Source organism: Leucopleurus acutus (genome assembly GCF_964270905.1).
Source record: "Leucopleurus acutus genome assembly, chromosome: 7".
Classification (NCBI taxonomy): domain Eukaryota; kingdom Metazoa; phylum Chordata; class Mammalia; order Artiodactyla; family Delphinidae; genus Leucopleurus; species Leucopleurus acutus.
Window position 1 is genome coordinate 32,792,786 of NC_139150.1, and position 18,663 is coordinate 32,811,448.

The following is an 18,663-nucleotide window of genomic DNA, read 5'->3' on the forward strand; positions in this document are numbered from 1 at the left end:
TGTGGCACGCAGGATCTTTAGTTGTGGCATGCAGACTTAGTTGCGGCTTGTGGACTTCTTAGTTACAGCATGCAGACTTCTTAGTTGCAGCATGCATGTGGGATCTAGCTTCCTGGCCAGGGATCGAACCCAGACTCCCTGCATTGGGAGTGCGGAGCCTTACCCATTGGACTACCAGAGAAGTCCCTCAAGGTATTTTAAAATTTCCTCTCTGATTTCATCATTGACCCATTGATTTTTTAGTAGCATGCTATTGAGTCTCCATGTAATCTTTTTTTTTTTTTCTCATTTCTTTTCTGTGGTTGATTTCTAGTTTCATGCTGCAGTGGTCAGAAAAGATGTTTGAGATAATTTCTATACTCTTAAATTTGTTGAGGCTTGTTTTATGCCCTAGTAATGTGGTCAATCCTAGAGAATGTTCCATGTGCACTTGAAAAGAATGTTTATTCTGTTTTTTTTTTAATGTAATGTCCTGAAAATGTCAATTAAGCCTAACTGTTCTCTTGTGTCATTTAGGATCTCTGTTGTCTTATTGATCTTCTGTCTAGAAGATATGTCCATTGATGTGAATGGGGTGTTAAAGTCTCCTACTATTATTGTATTCCCATCAGTTTCTCCCTTTATGTCTGTTAGTATTTGTTTTATGTATTTAGGTACTCCTATATTATTAGGTGCATATATGTTGTCAAGTATAAAATCCTCTTCCTGTATCGATCCTTTTATCATTATATAGTGTCCTTCTCTATCTTTCTTTATGGGCTTTGTTTGAAAGTCTATTTTGTCTGATATGAGTATCGCAACCTCCCCTTTCTTTTCATTTTCATTTGCATGAAATCTTTTTCCATCCCCTCACTTTTCAATCTATGTGTGTCCTTTGCCCTAAAGTGGGTCTCTTGTAGGCAGCATATTGTAGGCTCTTGTTTTTTTCTATCAAATCTGCCACTCTTTTTTTCTATTTAAAAAAATTTATTTTATTCAAGTATTGTTGATTTACAATGTTGTGTTAATTTCTACTGTACAGCAAAGTGATTCAGGTATACATATATATATATATATTTTCATGTTCTTTTCCATTATGGTTTACTACAGGATATTGAGAGATCTCTTTTTTTGAGAGAGAGTATATTTTTATTATTTTTTAATTTAATTTTTTATTTTATACTTGGGTATAGTTGATATACAATGTTGTGCTAATTTCAGGTGTACAGCAAAGTTGTTCAGTTAATATATATATCCATTCTTTTTCAGATTCTTTACCCATATAGGTTATCACAGAGTACTGAGTAGAGTTCCTTGTGCTACACAGTAGGTTCTTATTGATTATCTGTTTTATACATAGTATTGTGTATGTTAATCCCAACCTCCTGATTTATCACTCCCCCCCTACCTTTCCCCTTTGGTAACCATAAATTTGTTTTCTAAGTCTGTGAGTCTGTTTCTACTTTGTAAATAAGTTCATTTGTATCATTTTTTAAATTGCACATATAAGTGATATCATATGATATTTGTCTTTTTGACTTACTTCACTTAGTATGATAATCTCTAGGTCCATCCATGTTGCTGCAAATGGCATTATTTCGTTCTTTTTAATGGCTAATGGTCCATTGTGTGTGTGTGTGTATATGTATATATACATGTGTGTGTGTGAATACACACACACCCCACATCTTTTTTATCCATTCTTCTGTCAATGGACATTTAGACTGCTTCCATGTCTTGGCTATTTTAAATAGTGCTGCAATGAACATTGGGATGCATGTATCTTTTTGAATCATGGTTTTCTTGGATATATGCCCAGGAGTGAGATTGCTGGATCATATAGTAGTTCTATTTTTAGTTTTTTTAGGGAACCTCCATACTGTTCTCCATGGTGGTTGTACCAATTTACATTCCCACCAGCAGTTGTAGGAGGGGTCCCTTTTCTCCACATCCTCTCCAGCATTTATGGTTTGTAGATTTTTTTGATGATGGCCATTCTGACTGGTGTGAGGTGATACCTCATTGTAGTTTTGATTTGCTTTTCTCTAATAATTAGCTGAGCATCTTTTCATGTGCCTCTTGGCCATCTGTATGTCTTCTTTGGAGAAATATCAATTTAGGTCTTCCACCCATTTTTTGATTGGGTTGCTTTTTTTGATAGTGAGCCATATGAGCTGTTTGTAAATTTTAGAGACTAAGCCCTTGTCCATTGCATAGTTTGCAAATATTTTCTCCCATTCTGTGGTTGTTTTTTTGTTTTGTTTATGGGTTCCTTTGCTGTGCAGAAGCTTACCACTCTGTCTTTTGATTGGAGCATTTAGTCCATTGGCATTTAAGTAGCTATTGATAGATATGTTATTCATTGCCATTTTGACCTTGTTTTCCTGTTGATTTTATATTTCTTCTTTGTCCTTTTCTATTATTTTTCCTTTTGTGATTTGATGATTTTCTCTTGTATTACACTGACATTCTCTTCTTTTTTGTTTCTGTCAATCTACTATATGTTTTTGATTTGTGTTTACTCTGTTTCTGAAATATATTAACCCCGTCCTATATCTACTTGCCTTAGACTGGTAGTCATACAGGCTCAAACACATCTAGGAAATGAAAAAAAAATCTACATTTTCTTACCCTCCTTCCCCACATTTTATGAGTTTGATGTCCTCTTTTACATCTTCATGTTCATCCTTTTGCTGTTCATTGTGGTTACCATTACTTTCACAGAATTTTTTTTTTTTAATCTGTGTGTGTACTGGCTTATTTAGGTAATTTGCTTTCCAATTGTGATTTTCTCTTCCCTATAGACTGTTACTCCTTTTCTATTTAGAGAAGACCTTTCAATATTCCCTTTAGGATAGCTTTAGTACTGCTGTATTCTTTTAGTTTTTTGCTTGTCTGAGAAATTCTTTCTCTCTCCTTCTATTCTCAATGATAATCTTGCTGGGTAGAGTATCCTAGGTTGCAGATTTTTCCCTTTCAGGACTTTGAATATATCTTGCTACTCCCTTCTGGCCTGCAACATTTCTGTAGAGAAATCGGCTGATAACTTTATGGGGGATCCCTTGTAAATTAACTCTTTGTTTTTCTCTTGCTGCCTTTAGAATCCTCTCTTTTTGCCATTTTTATTATAATAGGTCGTCGTGTAGATCTGTTTGGGTTCACCTTGTTTGGGACCCTCTGTGCTTCCTGTACCTGGATATCTGTTTCCTTCCTTAGGTTTGGGAAGTTCTCAGTCATAATTTCTTCAAATACATTTTCGATCCCCTTTTCTCTTTCTTCCCCTTCTGGAATCCCTATTATGCCTAGATTGGCATGCTTTATATTATCCCATAGGTCTCTTTTTTTCATTTGTCTGTCTGCCATCCTGATTGGGTGATTTCCATATTCTATCTTCCAGTTCACTTACTCGTTCTTCTCAATTATTTATTCTGCTATTCATTGCCTTTAGTTTTCGTCTCAACAAGTGAGTTTTCTTCTAATTTTTCTTGGTTCCTCTTTATGGTTTCTAGTTCCTTTTTATAGTACTCTGCATTTCTGTTGATAGCCTTTCTTAATTCCTTCAGTATTTCCACTATTTCCTTTTTGAAATCAGTGTCCCCTAGACCGAAGAGGTCTGTTTCATTGTTTGTTCTTTCAGGGGAATTCTAATGGTCTTTTAACTGGGAGTGGTTCCTCTGCTTCTTCACTTTACTTGTATTTCTTATTCTGTGAGTTTAGGAGAAACAGTTATTGATGGTGATCTTGGAAGACTGTTTATATGTGGGGGTGTCCCTGTGTACCTTGTGTGGGTTTAATACTTTTGGTGCAAGGGCTGTTTTTAGTATGGATGCCTGTCACCTCTTTCCTCAGCATGTGCTGGCAGTTATCCCCTTGAAAGAGGGTGTGCAGATGTGGCGGCAGATGCCTGGGGTTGGTGGTGGTGGCAGCTCACGTGTGCCCCCAGAGCGCATGAGGGGAGCAGAGGCAGCTCACGATCGATCGCTCCTGGAGCCTGGGGTGGGGGGGTGGGGTATGTATTGTGACTGCTCCAGGAGTTTGTGTAGGCTGTGTCCTGCTGCCTGAGAGCTCATGCCAGGAAAAAGGCTGTAATGGCAGGTCCCAACCCTCCCCTCATGCACTGCCCACACAATGGCACCTGGCCTCTAAGGCAGCCCAGGCTTCCTCTGTGTATAACCTCAGGTGCAGTCAGTTGCACCAGCCTCCAGCCCCTTCAGACTGTTTCTACACAGCCCACCCCTGTCCTCTCCCTGGGTCTGATCTCTGAAGCTCAAGCTTCCACACATAACTGAGATCATATTAGACTCAAGAAAAATATTAAATATCCCAACTAGTTTGCAAATTAATGATGTCAACCAAATCCCATGAAAAGCTGAAACAGCAATTTTATGCTATCTGCCTTATGATCTAAGTTTCCAATGACCCACAAGTAATAACTGACTATCCTAGGTGTCTTAATGTACACCACCTACTTGGCTATGTACTATGTACTATATTTTAATCTAGAAGTCTTCTCACTAATACAGGATAAAAGGAAAGACAAAGACATACTCCAGGGAACAAAATAATAGATAAAAATGAATGCCAGTTCTCCTATTGATACCACCTTGCACAGTTCTGAGGCTTCAAAAGCCCCAGGACTCACAAAGACCTGCAGCAACCACTGCCTGGAACACTGAGTCAAGAGATCTGAGAGTCCCTGTCGAATCCGTAAGTCACAAATACGACTGAGATAGAACATTGGCTCTATTCAAGTCCAAGGTAGCAGTTTGAAGATATGTGTTGGCAAATGCTGTGTGATACACAGAGCAAAGCCTTTTGGGTCAGAAAGGCCCAGGTTCAAATCTCGGCTCTTCAGCTTACCATCCATGAGGTTGGTTGGCCACATTACTTAACCTCCACAAGGCGGTTTCCTCATCTCTGAATTGAGGGTAGTGATACCTACCTAATTAGGTCCTTTGAGTACTCATAGACTCAACAAATATTTATCGAGGACTTACTATGTATTAGGCACAAATGGATGCTGGGAATACAAGGCTGCTCTCAAGCAGCTTATGATCCAATGGAATATACAGACAAATAAATGGACAGTTATAATGTGCTAAATGCCTCAATGGTCCAAGTTCAGCATGCAGTGAGGGCCCTTGCCAAGGACATCTAACAGTCCAGAAAAGGATTTCTATGAGAAAGGAAGACTAAGTACAAGCTAGGGAAATAAAAGCAGAAACTATGCTCTAGGATACAGCACATGGGAAAGTTTGAAGAGAGAAAGGCATGTTTTCAGGAGATAAAAATATGAAAACAGTTGGGCTAACTACAGCACAACATTTGTAGAGAACAATAAATGATATACATAAAAGACCCATTAAAATGATTGGCACATAGTAGGTACCCCATAAACATTAGCTACTATTATGATAATATTAATATTTTAATTAATTTAATTTATATTTATATAAATATAAATATATTTTAAAATATATTATATAAATATAAATATAAATATATATTTATATAAATATTAATTTATATAATTAATATTTTAATTAATTTAATTAAAAGTAATATTTTCTGGAAAGGCCACCTTTCATCAGCAGTTACCTTTTTAAGTCAGGTAACCTTGGTTTCAGAGCAGGCAAGACCATGAGATCTTCTACCTGTGAGCAATCTAATAAAGTACAAGGTCGAGTTTCAGAAAAGATATGTATCTAGAAATGAGAAGGAAAAGAAGTCAATTTCAGAACATATTAATCACTGTGTAGCCATAAGTATACCTTTTTGTTCCCACTCTGTGGTTTGGAGCAATATCAATTGTATCTGTGGCCGAATCATGTCTTACTGCCAGTCCCAAGTCTGCAATACAGCAAGTTCCATTCTTCTTTACCAAGATATTCTTTGATTTCAAATCCCTATGAGCAATGGCTGGTTTTCCTAAAGAAAGAAAAAAATTAAACATGGTTGCTTAAAGGGTAATACCAATCACAAATCTCACCTTTAGGTTCAAAAGCTTCTCCTCGCATCCCAGTGTCGAAGCATTTCAACTCCCATCACCGCAATACCTAGGCCATTACTAAACCACCTTAAGGGAATCATTACACAAAAAGTTGCTGAAATTACATTTCTTCAAAGAAAATGGATGATGCTCAAAAAATATAAGTCTAATATGCAAAGACTGGGGGTTAAAGATACTAGTTTGTTGATACCCTATGAATTTTTTACAGGAAACCTAGTCACTGATACTCGAATTCAAGAACCAAGAATCTCAATCACTTCCTTTGTCTATCAACTGGAATGTACTCACTAAATGTATAATACCTTAATACCACTAGAAAAAGTTGTACTATGCAGGGACTATGTATTTTAATCTATTTATTTAGTCTTCTCACTAAAATGAAAAAAAATAAAATTTTAAAAATAATTTAAAAATAATTAAAATTAAAAAGTAATAATTACAATGTGGAAAACTTGGAACCCTCAGAGACTGCTGATGGAAATGTAAAATAGTACAGGCACTTGGAAAAAAAAGTCTGGCAGTTTCACAAATCTAGAGTAACTATATGATCCAGTAATTCCACTCCCAGGTATATATCCAAGAGAACTGGAAACATGTCCACACAAAAACTTGTACAACAATGTTCATAGCAGCATTATTCATAACAGCCCAAAGTGGAAACAACCCATATGTCCATCACTGATGAATGGATACCCAAAATGTGGTATATCCATACAATGAAATATTACTCAGCCATAAAAAAGAATGAATTGCTGATAAATGCTGCAGCATGGCTGAACCTTGAAAATACACTAAGAGAAAGAAGCCAGTTACAAAAGATCACATATTGTATGATTCCTTTTGTATGCTATGTCCAGAATAAGCAAATCTATAGAGATGGAAAGTATATTAGAGGTTGCCTAAGGCTAAAGAGTTTGGGGGGAAATGGGGAATGACTGCTAAGAACTACAGGGTTCTTTTAAGATGATGAAAATGTTCTAAAACTGATTGTGGTGATAGCTGTACAACTCTGTGAATATACTAAAACCCACTGAATTGTATACCAAATGGGTAAATTATAACTCAATAAAGCTATTATAATCAACAATAATAAAATTTACAAAGATGGGGCTGGCTGAGATAGTAAAACAGCATGTGTGTTGTAAAGTTGGGAGTTGGGGGAGTCATCAGGTAGCAAGTGGATAATCATTACAGCAGAGAATATATTGGCATCTGATATCTTATATGGCACAAAAATCAAAGCATAAAAATTTCATAAACTTAGTATTCAATTTTTCAACTGTAAAACTGTTTCATGCAGTCTCCTTATCCTAGGGTCAAATATAATTATTAGATAGCCAGATAGCATTTATGGAGCATGTTGATGTTTACAAAGCTTTTTCACATTTCATATGGTACTGCACATAAACTAAATTCCAAAATCAAGATCCTCAAAAATCACAAGAAAGACTAAACGCTACTACTTTTAAGAACTTACAAAAATATCAATATTGTTACAATGACTGGAGAATCTCTGAACAAATTCCCAGATTCATAACTCCACCTTAGATTTTCAACAGAAAGGTAAAATATTCTCATCTAAAAACTCATTTTAAATATCTCCAATTAAGCTGACTTCTTGCAAAAATTTTCTGAACAGACATTAGATCCATGGGAATTTAAAGCTTAAATAACAGGATTGCTTTGAGTTACCTTGGGTACCAACTATCTCCATGTGAAGATGGGCAAGTCCACTTGCTGTGGACAGAGCGAGTTTTATCATTCCTTCCACAGTAACTGTGTATCTGTTCAAGTAATCAAAAAGGGATCCATGCTCATGATAATCTGACACCAACCAGAGCTGAGTCCATGTACCATTGTCTGCCAAGTAGAATAACAATATTTCAGATAGGCTATAGAACATTTATGATTTATTCAAAAGTTATCATTTTTTACTCTCAATCCTGAATCACACAACTGCAATATGTTGGTACCTCAAATTTGTATATATTTCTTACATATTTTCTTATATTTCAGTTTTCTTATACTTTCACGTATGTATCCTTTAGATCCTTAAAGTAAGCCCCTTTAATCTTGAGATAAGGCAAGGATAACTAATCCCATTCAAGAGAGAGGGAATCATAGTTAAAAAATGGTGATGTTGAGTCCACACAGATGGTAGCAGGGCTGGGATAATGCTTCGAGGAATGCCTGGTTCAAGTTAGGTGCCTGGTTCAGGTTAGGTGCTCAACGATTGTTTCTGGAAGGGGGGAGGGAAACAAGGGAGGAGGGAGGGAAGAAGATGAGAAGTACCTGGAACCTAGTGTGGCTATAGTGGGAATGGAATATTATTGGAAACTGAAAGGGAGCTTAAATGAGAACTGCAAGCTTTAATGACAAACAGACTGTGTGTACCGTTCACAAAGAAGCCAGAAAAGATTACAATTCCAAGGTTTCCAGATTAGAAAAATATAAAAATAGTGGTATCACTGACACATGGGGAAGCTGAGACAGGAGCTAAAAATGTCATGAGGAGAAAAGGCTAGGACTGAATCCAGTTTTACACAAGGTGATTTTGAACCTCAACAACTAGGAATATGTGTCCTTCCAAAAGTTCATTTGTAAGCCAGTACATGAATTGGAAATGTATGTTCCCATGAGAATCATGGTAAAGGTTCTGGCTGGGCTTCTAGGCTAGGCTGGTCCACAAAAGCCAATTTAACCTAGGAGTAGCTGGCAAGTCATATATTTCACAAAATCATGAAAGCAAAAATATTACAACAATACTAGGAGGCAGGACAATTCAGTAAAAGATGCACACTTGGAGTCATTCTGACCTGGGTTGGAATCAGGGGCCTGGCTGTCACTGACTACATGACCTCAGACAAGTTTCTTAACCAATGAGCCTTTGTTCCTTCTTTTACACAACAAGAATACCTTACTTTGTGAGACTACTAAGAAGATTTTAAAAATAGGATAATAGATTTTTAAAAAGCATTCAGTACAATGCATGGCACATAAGAACTTCCCCATTAGTTGTAAAACAAAAGAAAAACTGATTGACATAAAACAATTTCTATATTTTGAAGGTTGTTAATTGAAAGAAAGCAATTCTGATTAGAAAAGATTAAGGAATGAAATGTTTTCAGAAGATTCTGGAGGAGATTTCTGGGTATTTTCGAAAGGATTTAAATATTCATGATACTAGTTCTTTATCAACTTGTTTCTTCATAAACTTTGTAAACTGATTCTGTTCAAACTTATACCTTTCCTTGATACAGGTACATCACTAGCTTTATCTGCATGCTTATTAACCATACCTGAATTCAGAAAGGCTCACAAATACAAGAAATAAATAGGAACACAGCAAGATGGAAGAATGGGAGGTTTTCTGAGGTAAGTGACAAGAGAGGTGGAAGGAAGAAGGACATATTAGAGGCTATGCCCACATAAAGGGTTGTCTAAGGTGGAATTAACTAAATCAGTATGAGAAAGATAAAGAAAAGGGGAATAGGGGATGGAGGGGCTAGGTTCTAGGCAAAGTCCATTAACCCTGACAAAGAAGAAAGGAGGTGTAGGGAAAAGCCAGCAGGGTTAATGGTAACCTCCAGATGACAGTAACAGCTTGGCTGCTGCCTAAGCAAAAGGGAAGAGTTCAGGGCACAGCAGCAGGAACATTTTGTGTCAGTTAGTGTGTTTACAACTTGGAACAAGCCTAAAACATGCTGGGCCTGGGTAAGGGTTGAACCTCAAAATGTATATTTGAAAGTCACCACTACCTACCATTGAGTTTGAAAGCAAAAATGTGGGTAAGTTCTTTGAGGGAGAAATTACTATTTGTAGAATTAGAGCCTTCATATGTATTAAGAAGAGTTTCAGAAAACAAAAACACCTATTAAGAAATAAGAAAGTCCAGAGTCACAGAAAACAAAGGTTGTTTTAAGGGTTGGGGGAGAAGCTAAATGGTGTCGAAGACAGAAGAAAGTGAAAACTAAGGACTTGGTCAGACTATGATCACTGCTTTTGTTTGTTTTGTTTTTAAATTAAGTAATACTGAATTGGTAGTATCTATTGATAATCCCTGCTTACATCCATCACCGCCCCTAAGTCACGAAAAGCAGATAATCACACTTATACACCTCCTGATTTGATGCAATAGAAAGAATATGTAGAACGTATATATTTTCAGGAAACCAATAAAATAATCAGATTCAGTCTCTAATTTTAACTACCAGTTTTCAAATTATACAAGGAGCAAGTTCAGAGATACTATAAGAATTCAATTAATGATAAGCCCTATAGGACAAACAGTCCAGTTTCTTTAACAAATAAACTCCGAGAAGAAAAAGACAAAGGGTAACCCTAGTGATTTTAAGGGATTTAAGATAAATATCAACCAAATGCAATGGATCCTAAAGTGAATAACCAATTGTTAAAAAAAAAAAAAAAAGGGGGAGACCACTGCAGAAATGTGAAACTGACTAGATAGATATTTGATGGCATTTTAAAAATTGACAATGGTAGTATTGTTATGTTTCACAAAAAAAGATTCCCCATAATCTAAAGATACAAACAGATATTTATGGATGAAAAGATATGCTATCTGGGATTAGCTTCAAATAATTCAGAGGGGGCAGAGTAGGTGGAATCAGAGCTCAAATGTGGTTGGCAGTGAGCTGATAATTGTTGAAGCTGGGTGATGGGGGTTCATTATACTATTCTCTGCTTTTCTATATACTGGAAATTTTCTATAAATAAAAGTTTAAAAAAACAAGTAATAAATGTTTGTTGTAAATAAATTTGAAAATACAGAGAAGCAAAAAGAAAAATCAAAATCAAAATCACCCATGAACACAAACTGAGATTAAACATTGTTAATATTTCAAAGAAATAAATATTGTTGAAGAAAATGGGAAGGGAGAGAAGTAAAAAGATGACTATGGTTATGGCCTTTAAAAAAGATGATAGCATTTTTTTTAAAAAAATAGGAAAGCTGGGAAATACATTTGATTCAGAGTGGGTGTGATGAGAGTCGAGTTGTAATACTGTGTTGGCCAAAAAGTTCATTTGGGTTTTTCTGTAACATCTCATGGAAAATCCCAATTGAACTTTTTGGCCAACCCAATACAAGCCTCTGACAAAAGCTATAAAGGTATGATTGTGGGCACTACTATAATAACTGAAGCCAGGAAAGTAAATGAAGTGCAGTCTGAAGTCACTTTTCACTTTTCACAGTCACCTCTCATGCTGTCTACTGACATGGCTTCCTCACTTGCTTCAGCATCTGCCCCCAGGCCTCAAGCACCTGTGTACCACAGGCAAGAAAAGGTCCACATGGTTACTAAGGGCAAGGTGGTTTTGGAGAAACCATTTCTCTATTTAAGTGAGTTTACTTAAAAGATTAATCCATTTAGCCTAGCAATTTAAACACAGAATACACTGAGAAGTTATTCTTACTCTCCCTATACATAAGGTCATTAAGAAATATTAGAATGCCCTAATGGTCAGGAAGAGATTAAAAGGAAACATATGAGCTCTAGCCTATCTCAAAACTCTGGGCAACCAGAGTTGATAAATTTTTTTTCTACGTTATGACTATCCTCAGTAACTAACTTCCCAGAACCAAACAACAAAAGCATGTAACCTTTTTTTAAATAGCTCTTTACATTTTATAAAGCAATTAGAGGTTTAGGAACATGTTGTCAAGAGTCAAGAAAATCTTTAAGAAGTTCTTGTTCCTAAAGGCTTCTAATATATTCTATTTTACTTAATAGGTCTAATTTATATTACAAACATCCATTTCTCATCAAATATGACAATGTTTAATAGTCTTCTTTGTGGAAAGGATTAAGTATATTTTGTAACACTCAAAGGAGAAGCAAATGTTACTCACCTTTATTGTCTGCTGCTATAAATCCCAAGATGTTTTCATGACGTAACATGACGGTCTGATAAATCTCTGCCTCACGGAACCATGAACGTTCTTCTCTAGAGGAGAATATTTTAACAGCAACTTCTTCTCCTCTCCATTTTCCTCGCCAAACTTCTCCAAAACGACCTTTGCCAATACTTTCTTGTAACACAATAGTTCTCGCAATTGTCCTCTGAACAAGCAATGGTAAACCTAAAGATAAAAATAAATAGTATTCGACACAAACAACCAATATCGGTACCTGTTTCTAACACCACGATAGGCGTTAAAAGAGTGACTCAGAAAGGTTTAACTCCTTAAAGGAACTTACAATCTCACTGAGGAAATATAGAGTAAATTTGCAAAAACAATAATTCATGATAAAAGGAAAATAATAAATACAATAAAAGAATCCAGAAACTCCTGCCTAGAGAGTCAAGGTAGGCTTTAAAAGATAAGCTGAATGTAAAGATTGTCCTTTACAGAAGGGATAGGACAAAGAAGACGACAAGGAGGTAAGGTGTTTAGGTAGGAGGAATATGCAAGCAAAAGTAGAAGAAATGGATGATACATGTTTAGGGAACCAGCTTAGATAGATAAGCAGAAAAAGGATGTATGGGGGGCTTCCCTGGTGACGCAGTGGTTGAGAGTCCGCCTGCCAATGCAGGGTACATGGGTTCGTGCCCCGGTCCGGGAAGATCCCACATGCCGCGGAGCGGCTGGGCCCGTGAGCCATGGCTGCTGAGCCTACGCGTCCGGAGCCTGTGCTCCGCAACGGGAGAGGCCACAACAGTGAGAGGCCTGCGTACTGCCAAAAAAAAAAAAAAAAAAAAAAAGATGTATGTAGTAAAACAGTAGAAGAGAAGCTGCACCAGAATGTGAAGAGTACTGAATGCCCGGCTCAAGATGACCAATGAGAGCTGTGGGTGAAAGAGGAACTAGTAAACATTTCCATTCATTTCATGACTGGAAAGAAATAATTTAAAAATCTTATTTCAGAAAGATGAGTCTGGTAACAGTTTTACAAAAGGAGGAGGAGAAAAGTGTGTAAGGAGAAAAGGAGGAGAAAAGTGTGTAAGGAGAAAAGGAGGAGAAAAGTGTGTAAGCATAAGAAATGAAGAAGTAAATTCTGGTCTAACTTTTAATAAATCAGTAAAAATTATCACAGAAACCATTTCAAGGCAAGCAATTTACCAATTTACGTGCCAGGAACTGGCTGCCTAGGCAACACTAATATCTTAAGGAAAGATGCCAAGTAACTTACCTTGGTGATGAAACATTGGCAGTTTTCTCACTAACTGAACTTACCTTACTATAAAATACATAGTTTTAAATATTACCACACATTTCATTTACATAAAAGTATTTACTAACTACCTACAAAATTTAAGTAACACTATATTTGGGACTAGTCCAATTCCCCATGGACTAAGAACTGTCGAATTATACTGACACTGACAAAATATCAGTGTACATTGTGTTCTACAGTATTTTATTTATAGTCTAATACACATAAATTGGTGTCACTTATAATCTATCTTGAGTTGCCTGCTAGATCAAATTAAACTAATGGAAGTAAATAAAATTATCTGGTCTCTTTGATTCTCTGGTGTGAAATACTAATAAATCCAAATGTTAAATCTTTAAGTTGTCTCTTTTCATCTTTAAGTTTCTCAAATAGATCCTTCCTTCCCCTTGCTCTATCCATCCTCCGTACTTCCTGCAAAGTAGTTAGCAGTCTAATTGTAAACAATTGTTTTTATAAGGAGACTGCTGGTTAAAAATAAATCTGTGAAAAATCCTTATTTAAGTCAAGGAGCTCTTTTGTATTATGAATAACCAATTCCTAATTATGTTGTTTACAGTAGACACTAACTTACAAAATTTCCTTAAAGCCTTTGAACAGGGCCACACCATGTACTTAAAGATTTAAAGTATACTTAAGAGTTCATTTCAGGAGGCTGATCTGGAAGTTAGAAATGCAGGGAATAAAGAAGAAAGGGAATAGCAAATGGGAAGTCTGAAAATGCCTGACACATTCAGGACTCACGCAGGGTCAAGAAAGCCTAACAGGACAAAGAAAGTCTTTGTCTTCCCCTTCACAACTGGATTCTAGATGCAGAACTAGAATTAAAAATCAAATCTAGATTTATCATATTATCTGTATTTGGTTACCATAACCCACATGAAAATCTGAGCATTTTTTAAAAAGTAATAGTTTTTTTTCTAAAGACAAAAATAAACAGGCCTAATTCAGATCTCTATATTTTCTGCTTTACTTCTGTACCTTTTAGAACTGCTTGAGCGAAAACTTCAATGGGGAAACAGGGTCCAAGCACCTTTACATGCAGTGAACAACAAAAATAAGACCTGAAGGACATGCATGCATTAAAGAGATCGTAAGCATGAATGAGACATAATAAACATTGGCCTAAGAGACGCACACTCTCAAAAACTGGCACACAGGGGACTTCCCTGGTGGTGCAGTGGATGGGACTCCGCACTCCCAATGCAGGGGGCCCGGGTTCAATCCCTGGTTGGGGAGCTGTATCCCGTGTGAGTGCCACAACTAGGGAGCCCATGTGCCGCAACTAAGGAGCCTGCCTGCCGCAACTAAGACCCTGCACAACCAAATAAATAAATCTGGCACATGTTTGCGTGTTCCCACATACTTTGCAATCTAATGACAGCTTAAATATGGGCACATGCACAACCTGTGATTCAAATAAATGCAACAGGGATACGATTAGCTTTAAGTTTAGAGCTAGGTTCCAGAACACATCTCTCCATTGTCTCCCTGCAATTCCTAAGTTAAAAGTACAGTCTTTGAAAGAGAGAGATAGGGCCTTTCCTCAATTATGGTCATAGTACTGAGTAATAAACATTTGAATTCATAACATAAAATGTTTTATCTTTTCCTCAATGAGTGAAAGAACTAAAAAGGATATACACAGACATTTGACTTACTCAGAGGCATGAGGCCCATTCATGAAATGGCATTCAGTCTTTATAATAAATAGAAGGAAAAGCAATGGAATTTTCTGCTGTCATTCAACAGAAGATAGCTTCTGTCTGGATAAATCTGAAAGCCATTAACACAGAATAAACTATGACAGGGAAGGAGGCCTTAAACTAGTTCTTTTGTAAAATGCAGCAAATTCATACTGTATATCAGATTTTTTCCAAATATCTTTTCAATAAGAATAACACCTGTCATTTGGATATAACTTTACAATCTACCAAGTGCTTAAGTGCTTTCACACAAACATCTCATTTCATTTGAACCTCACAACAATCCAGTAATGTACACTGGGCAGGGTTCATTACTTTCATTTTAAAGACGAAATAACTCAGGCATGAGACATCCGCTAACTGCCCAAAGCCACAGAGCTGGCAAACAATGCAGACAAGTTTTTGCAGGGTGTAAAAGGAGGCATAAAAGGAGGGAGAGAAGCTTTCAACAATAGAGCTGGGTCCCTGACATATATAGAAATATAGATAAAATGGAAAAAGAACAATTCCATTCTTTACTACAATTACATTCTTTACTTCATGTCTGTATCTTAAAAGGTAAATGAATATATTCTTATTCAGAAACAAACTGCCATCCAGACAGCAATTTGTTTTAATCCTTTAGGTAGGCTTGCTCTCCTTGAGGCCTGATACATACCACTGTGCCAAGTGGCAGGAGCTGCTTTGATTTCCCTGGGTGTAAGTGTGGCAACAAGAGAGCAGGTCCAAGGGATTAATTCCAAATGATCTAAAGCCACCCTAATTTTCTGTGACTTTGGCCCTTGCTTATCATATTTTGTTGGTCCAGGTTAGCTTCTAGAATGAGCCAGATATTCTTTGGGAACCCTTTGAACTAACTCAGAATCAAAGGGGAACCCTAAAATAATCTCTCTCCACTCCTCCACCACTCCTGCCCAAAGACTGTGACATCTTTAGTACTAAGGCTGCTCCATCTCAATCCAGCCAGTCACTGCCTCCCTCCTCACAACAGTCACAGGGATCCCTAAAGGCTGCCTTAAGAGACCCGGGCTCCACCGTAAGCCTGTATGTATCCTAGCAGTCATGGGCAGAACTCACTTACTGAATATGTACGGCCAAATTCTACAGAAGAAAACTTTATGCCATGAAGTCAGTTTCTTCATATTTAAATGAATAAACATACAAATATATACATGAATATACCTTCATTCCCTTAAAGACATTTGTCATTATGTGAACTTTCTGTATCATCAGGTGAGATTTTGTGCTTCAGAGTCATATTCCTCCCCCAATCACAATTTCTGCTTTAAAGTTCCTTCAGGGACTTCCCCGGTGGCGCAGTGGTTAAGACTCTGCCTGCCAATGCAGGGAACAAGGGTTCGAGCCCTGGTCCGGGAAGATCCCACATGCCATGGAGCAACTAAGCCCGTGCTCCACAACTACTGAGCCCGCGTGCCACAACTACTGAAGCCCACGCACCTAGAGCCCGTGCTCCGCAACAAGAGAAGCCACCACAATGAAGAGTAGCCCCCGCTCGCCACAGCTAGAGAAAGGCTGCGCGCAGCAACAAAGACCCAACGCAGCCAAAAATTAAAATTAATTAATTTAAAAAACCAATGAAGTTCCTTTAATCACTTGATTATAAAATTCATTATACATATATTTTTAAATCTTTTTATCCATGAATTTAGCCCTTATTTGAAGTTAATTTATACTTTTTAAAGGACAGTACATCTAATTTAAAAGTCCTAACAAACCACTTTAAGTATTATTATCAACAGTATCTGTCCCATATTTCTGATGAGGAAACAGAAGCCCAAGGAGAAAACATGGTTTAACCAAGATCAGACAGCCAATCAATGACAAAGCTTGCACTGGAATCTAGATCTCTTAATTCCTGGCTAGGCATTAAGTGTCAAATTACAATACTGTAGAGGATAGGAATCTTCTCTTAGTATCCTTCCAAAGCACATGTAAGAAAAAGTGAAAATTAAATTCCCTTTTGATTTAAATATGAAGCACTGACTGCTATGCCAAAATTTGCTTCAGGTAATTAGATAATCTATTTCTGATCCCACAAAAAGCAAAGAGAACTGAGAAAAGCAAATATCAGAAGGGCCATGGATCCATAAAGCTATATTAAATAACAAGGTGGTCAGACTTTTTTCTAAAGTGAGAAAATGACTAAAAATTCATTAGTTTAATAAAAAACTAGGCCTGAGCCAGAGACAGCAATTTAATGTTGAAAAAGCAAATAACCTTCACAATTCCAAACACACTCTCTGTCATGCCTGCTTTCAATACAAAAATAAAGCTGCTAAACAGTCCTGAAGAGAATGGGTAAACTGCAGATTATTTGAACATCTGTGAACTTCGGCCTCAGCTACAGAGGAATAACTGTCCTTATTCTCACAGAGTCATGAGAAGGTGAGAATGTTTTGAAAGTTACACAAATGTGAAGGTGACTTACTGCTCAAATAAGTCAGTCAATTTTATTTGTCCTTACTAAACTAGCCATAGTCAGATACAGACCTAGCTTAAAGACCTTTATTAGGTTCAAAGCTGGAGTAGTATTCACACTATCCCAAGTTTTAACATACTAAGCCAACTGGCTTAGCCAACTAATAAATAACACAGTTAATTTTAAAAAGACATCTTAGGAAAAAGAAAAAAACAAATACATTACCTGATCCAGAACCCGATGTTGTCATATCATAAATTAAATCTTTTAACGTAGTACCCTCTGAAATAAAGGGGCGATCTAATGAAGGATCTTCTTCATTTGGCACTCGATGGTGAATGACAGTGCGGTTATGGCAGATATAGACCATCAACATGAGTGAGATGCAGACGAAGCATACTGGTCCAGCAATGACAGCTGCCAGTTCGACAGGACCAAGGCCAGATGATGGCTTTCCTGGAAAAGGGCCTCAAGTGAAATAAACATCAACAACAATAACACTGTAGGCGGCATCCACAATTTCCTAAATCCTCCACATTTCCTGCAGTTGGCCACTACTACCATTAGTCAGAGCCTCATCACAGCAGCTCATAAAGCTCAAACCCGTAACAAGTGAAGCACTTAATCTTCTCCCATTGGCTCTCCTTTTATGATCGCTATGAACATCCACTTAGTCTTCCTGAAGTCTTGAGCCATCCCCTAAATAACAAGGCCAGCTACCACAAACACTGTAGGACCACCACCCACCCCCCTTAGCCCTGTCAGATCGCTAATAGAAGAACCAATAATCTGGAACAACTCCCATTAAATATTTCTTCTTAAGTCATTGTCTTCTTTTTCTTTTTTATTAAAAAGTAGTTTGGCTTATCTTCTTTCCAAGGCTAGTATATGCTCATAGCAGGAAAAAAAATTTAAAAATATAAATACAGATGAGCAAAATTAAAAAAAAAAATTAACTACAGCCTCACCATCCCCCCAAACTCACCTGTGTATATATCTCCACCAATTTTTTTCATGCAAAAATATATCCTCTTTTTTAATAGTTTGCATGTGTATACTTTCTAGTTTATTTTAATCACTTAGACTTTTAATTAAAGATCTTTTTTTATAATCTCTTTTAACAATTAACAATTTGCATTGTTTCAGAAACACATTAATTACAGCTATTTTGGCATTCATTCTGACACATGCTGGTTCATGGCTCACCACCCTTTCTTTCACATCACATCTTTATCATTCTTGAGATCTTTATTTGGATTGATTTCATATGATAAAGAATCCTAATTCTAGTAATTCCTTTCAGAAAGAGTATATGGGTCCTTATACACTGAA

General features: G+C 36.8%; 1 protein-coding gene across 3 annotated transcripts in view; it reads right to left on the bottom strand.

Moving 5' to 3' along the window:
- The window catches only part of TGFBR1 (transforming growth factor beta receptor 1), a 91,733-nt gene that overhangs the window by 10,007 nt on the left and 63,063 nt on the right, over window positions 1-18,663 (bottom strand). For 2 of the 3 annotated variants that reach the window (XM_082842777.1, XM_082842775.1), the window contains exons 3-6: window positions 17,557-17,799; window positions 11,862-12,092; window positions 7,682-7,849; window positions 5,751-5,907 (exon numbers count right to left, since the gene is read on the bottom strand). In XM_082842777.1, the coding sequence (XP_082698903.1) occupies window positions 5,751-5,907; window positions 7,682-7,849; window positions 11,862-12,092; window positions 17,557-17,799 (799 nt within the window). The remainder of the gene's footprint in view (window positions 1-5,750; window positions 5,908-7,681; window positions 7,850-11,861; window positions 12,093-17,556; window positions 17,800-18,663) is intronic. The other variant, XM_082842776.1, reaches the window with a different exon arrangement.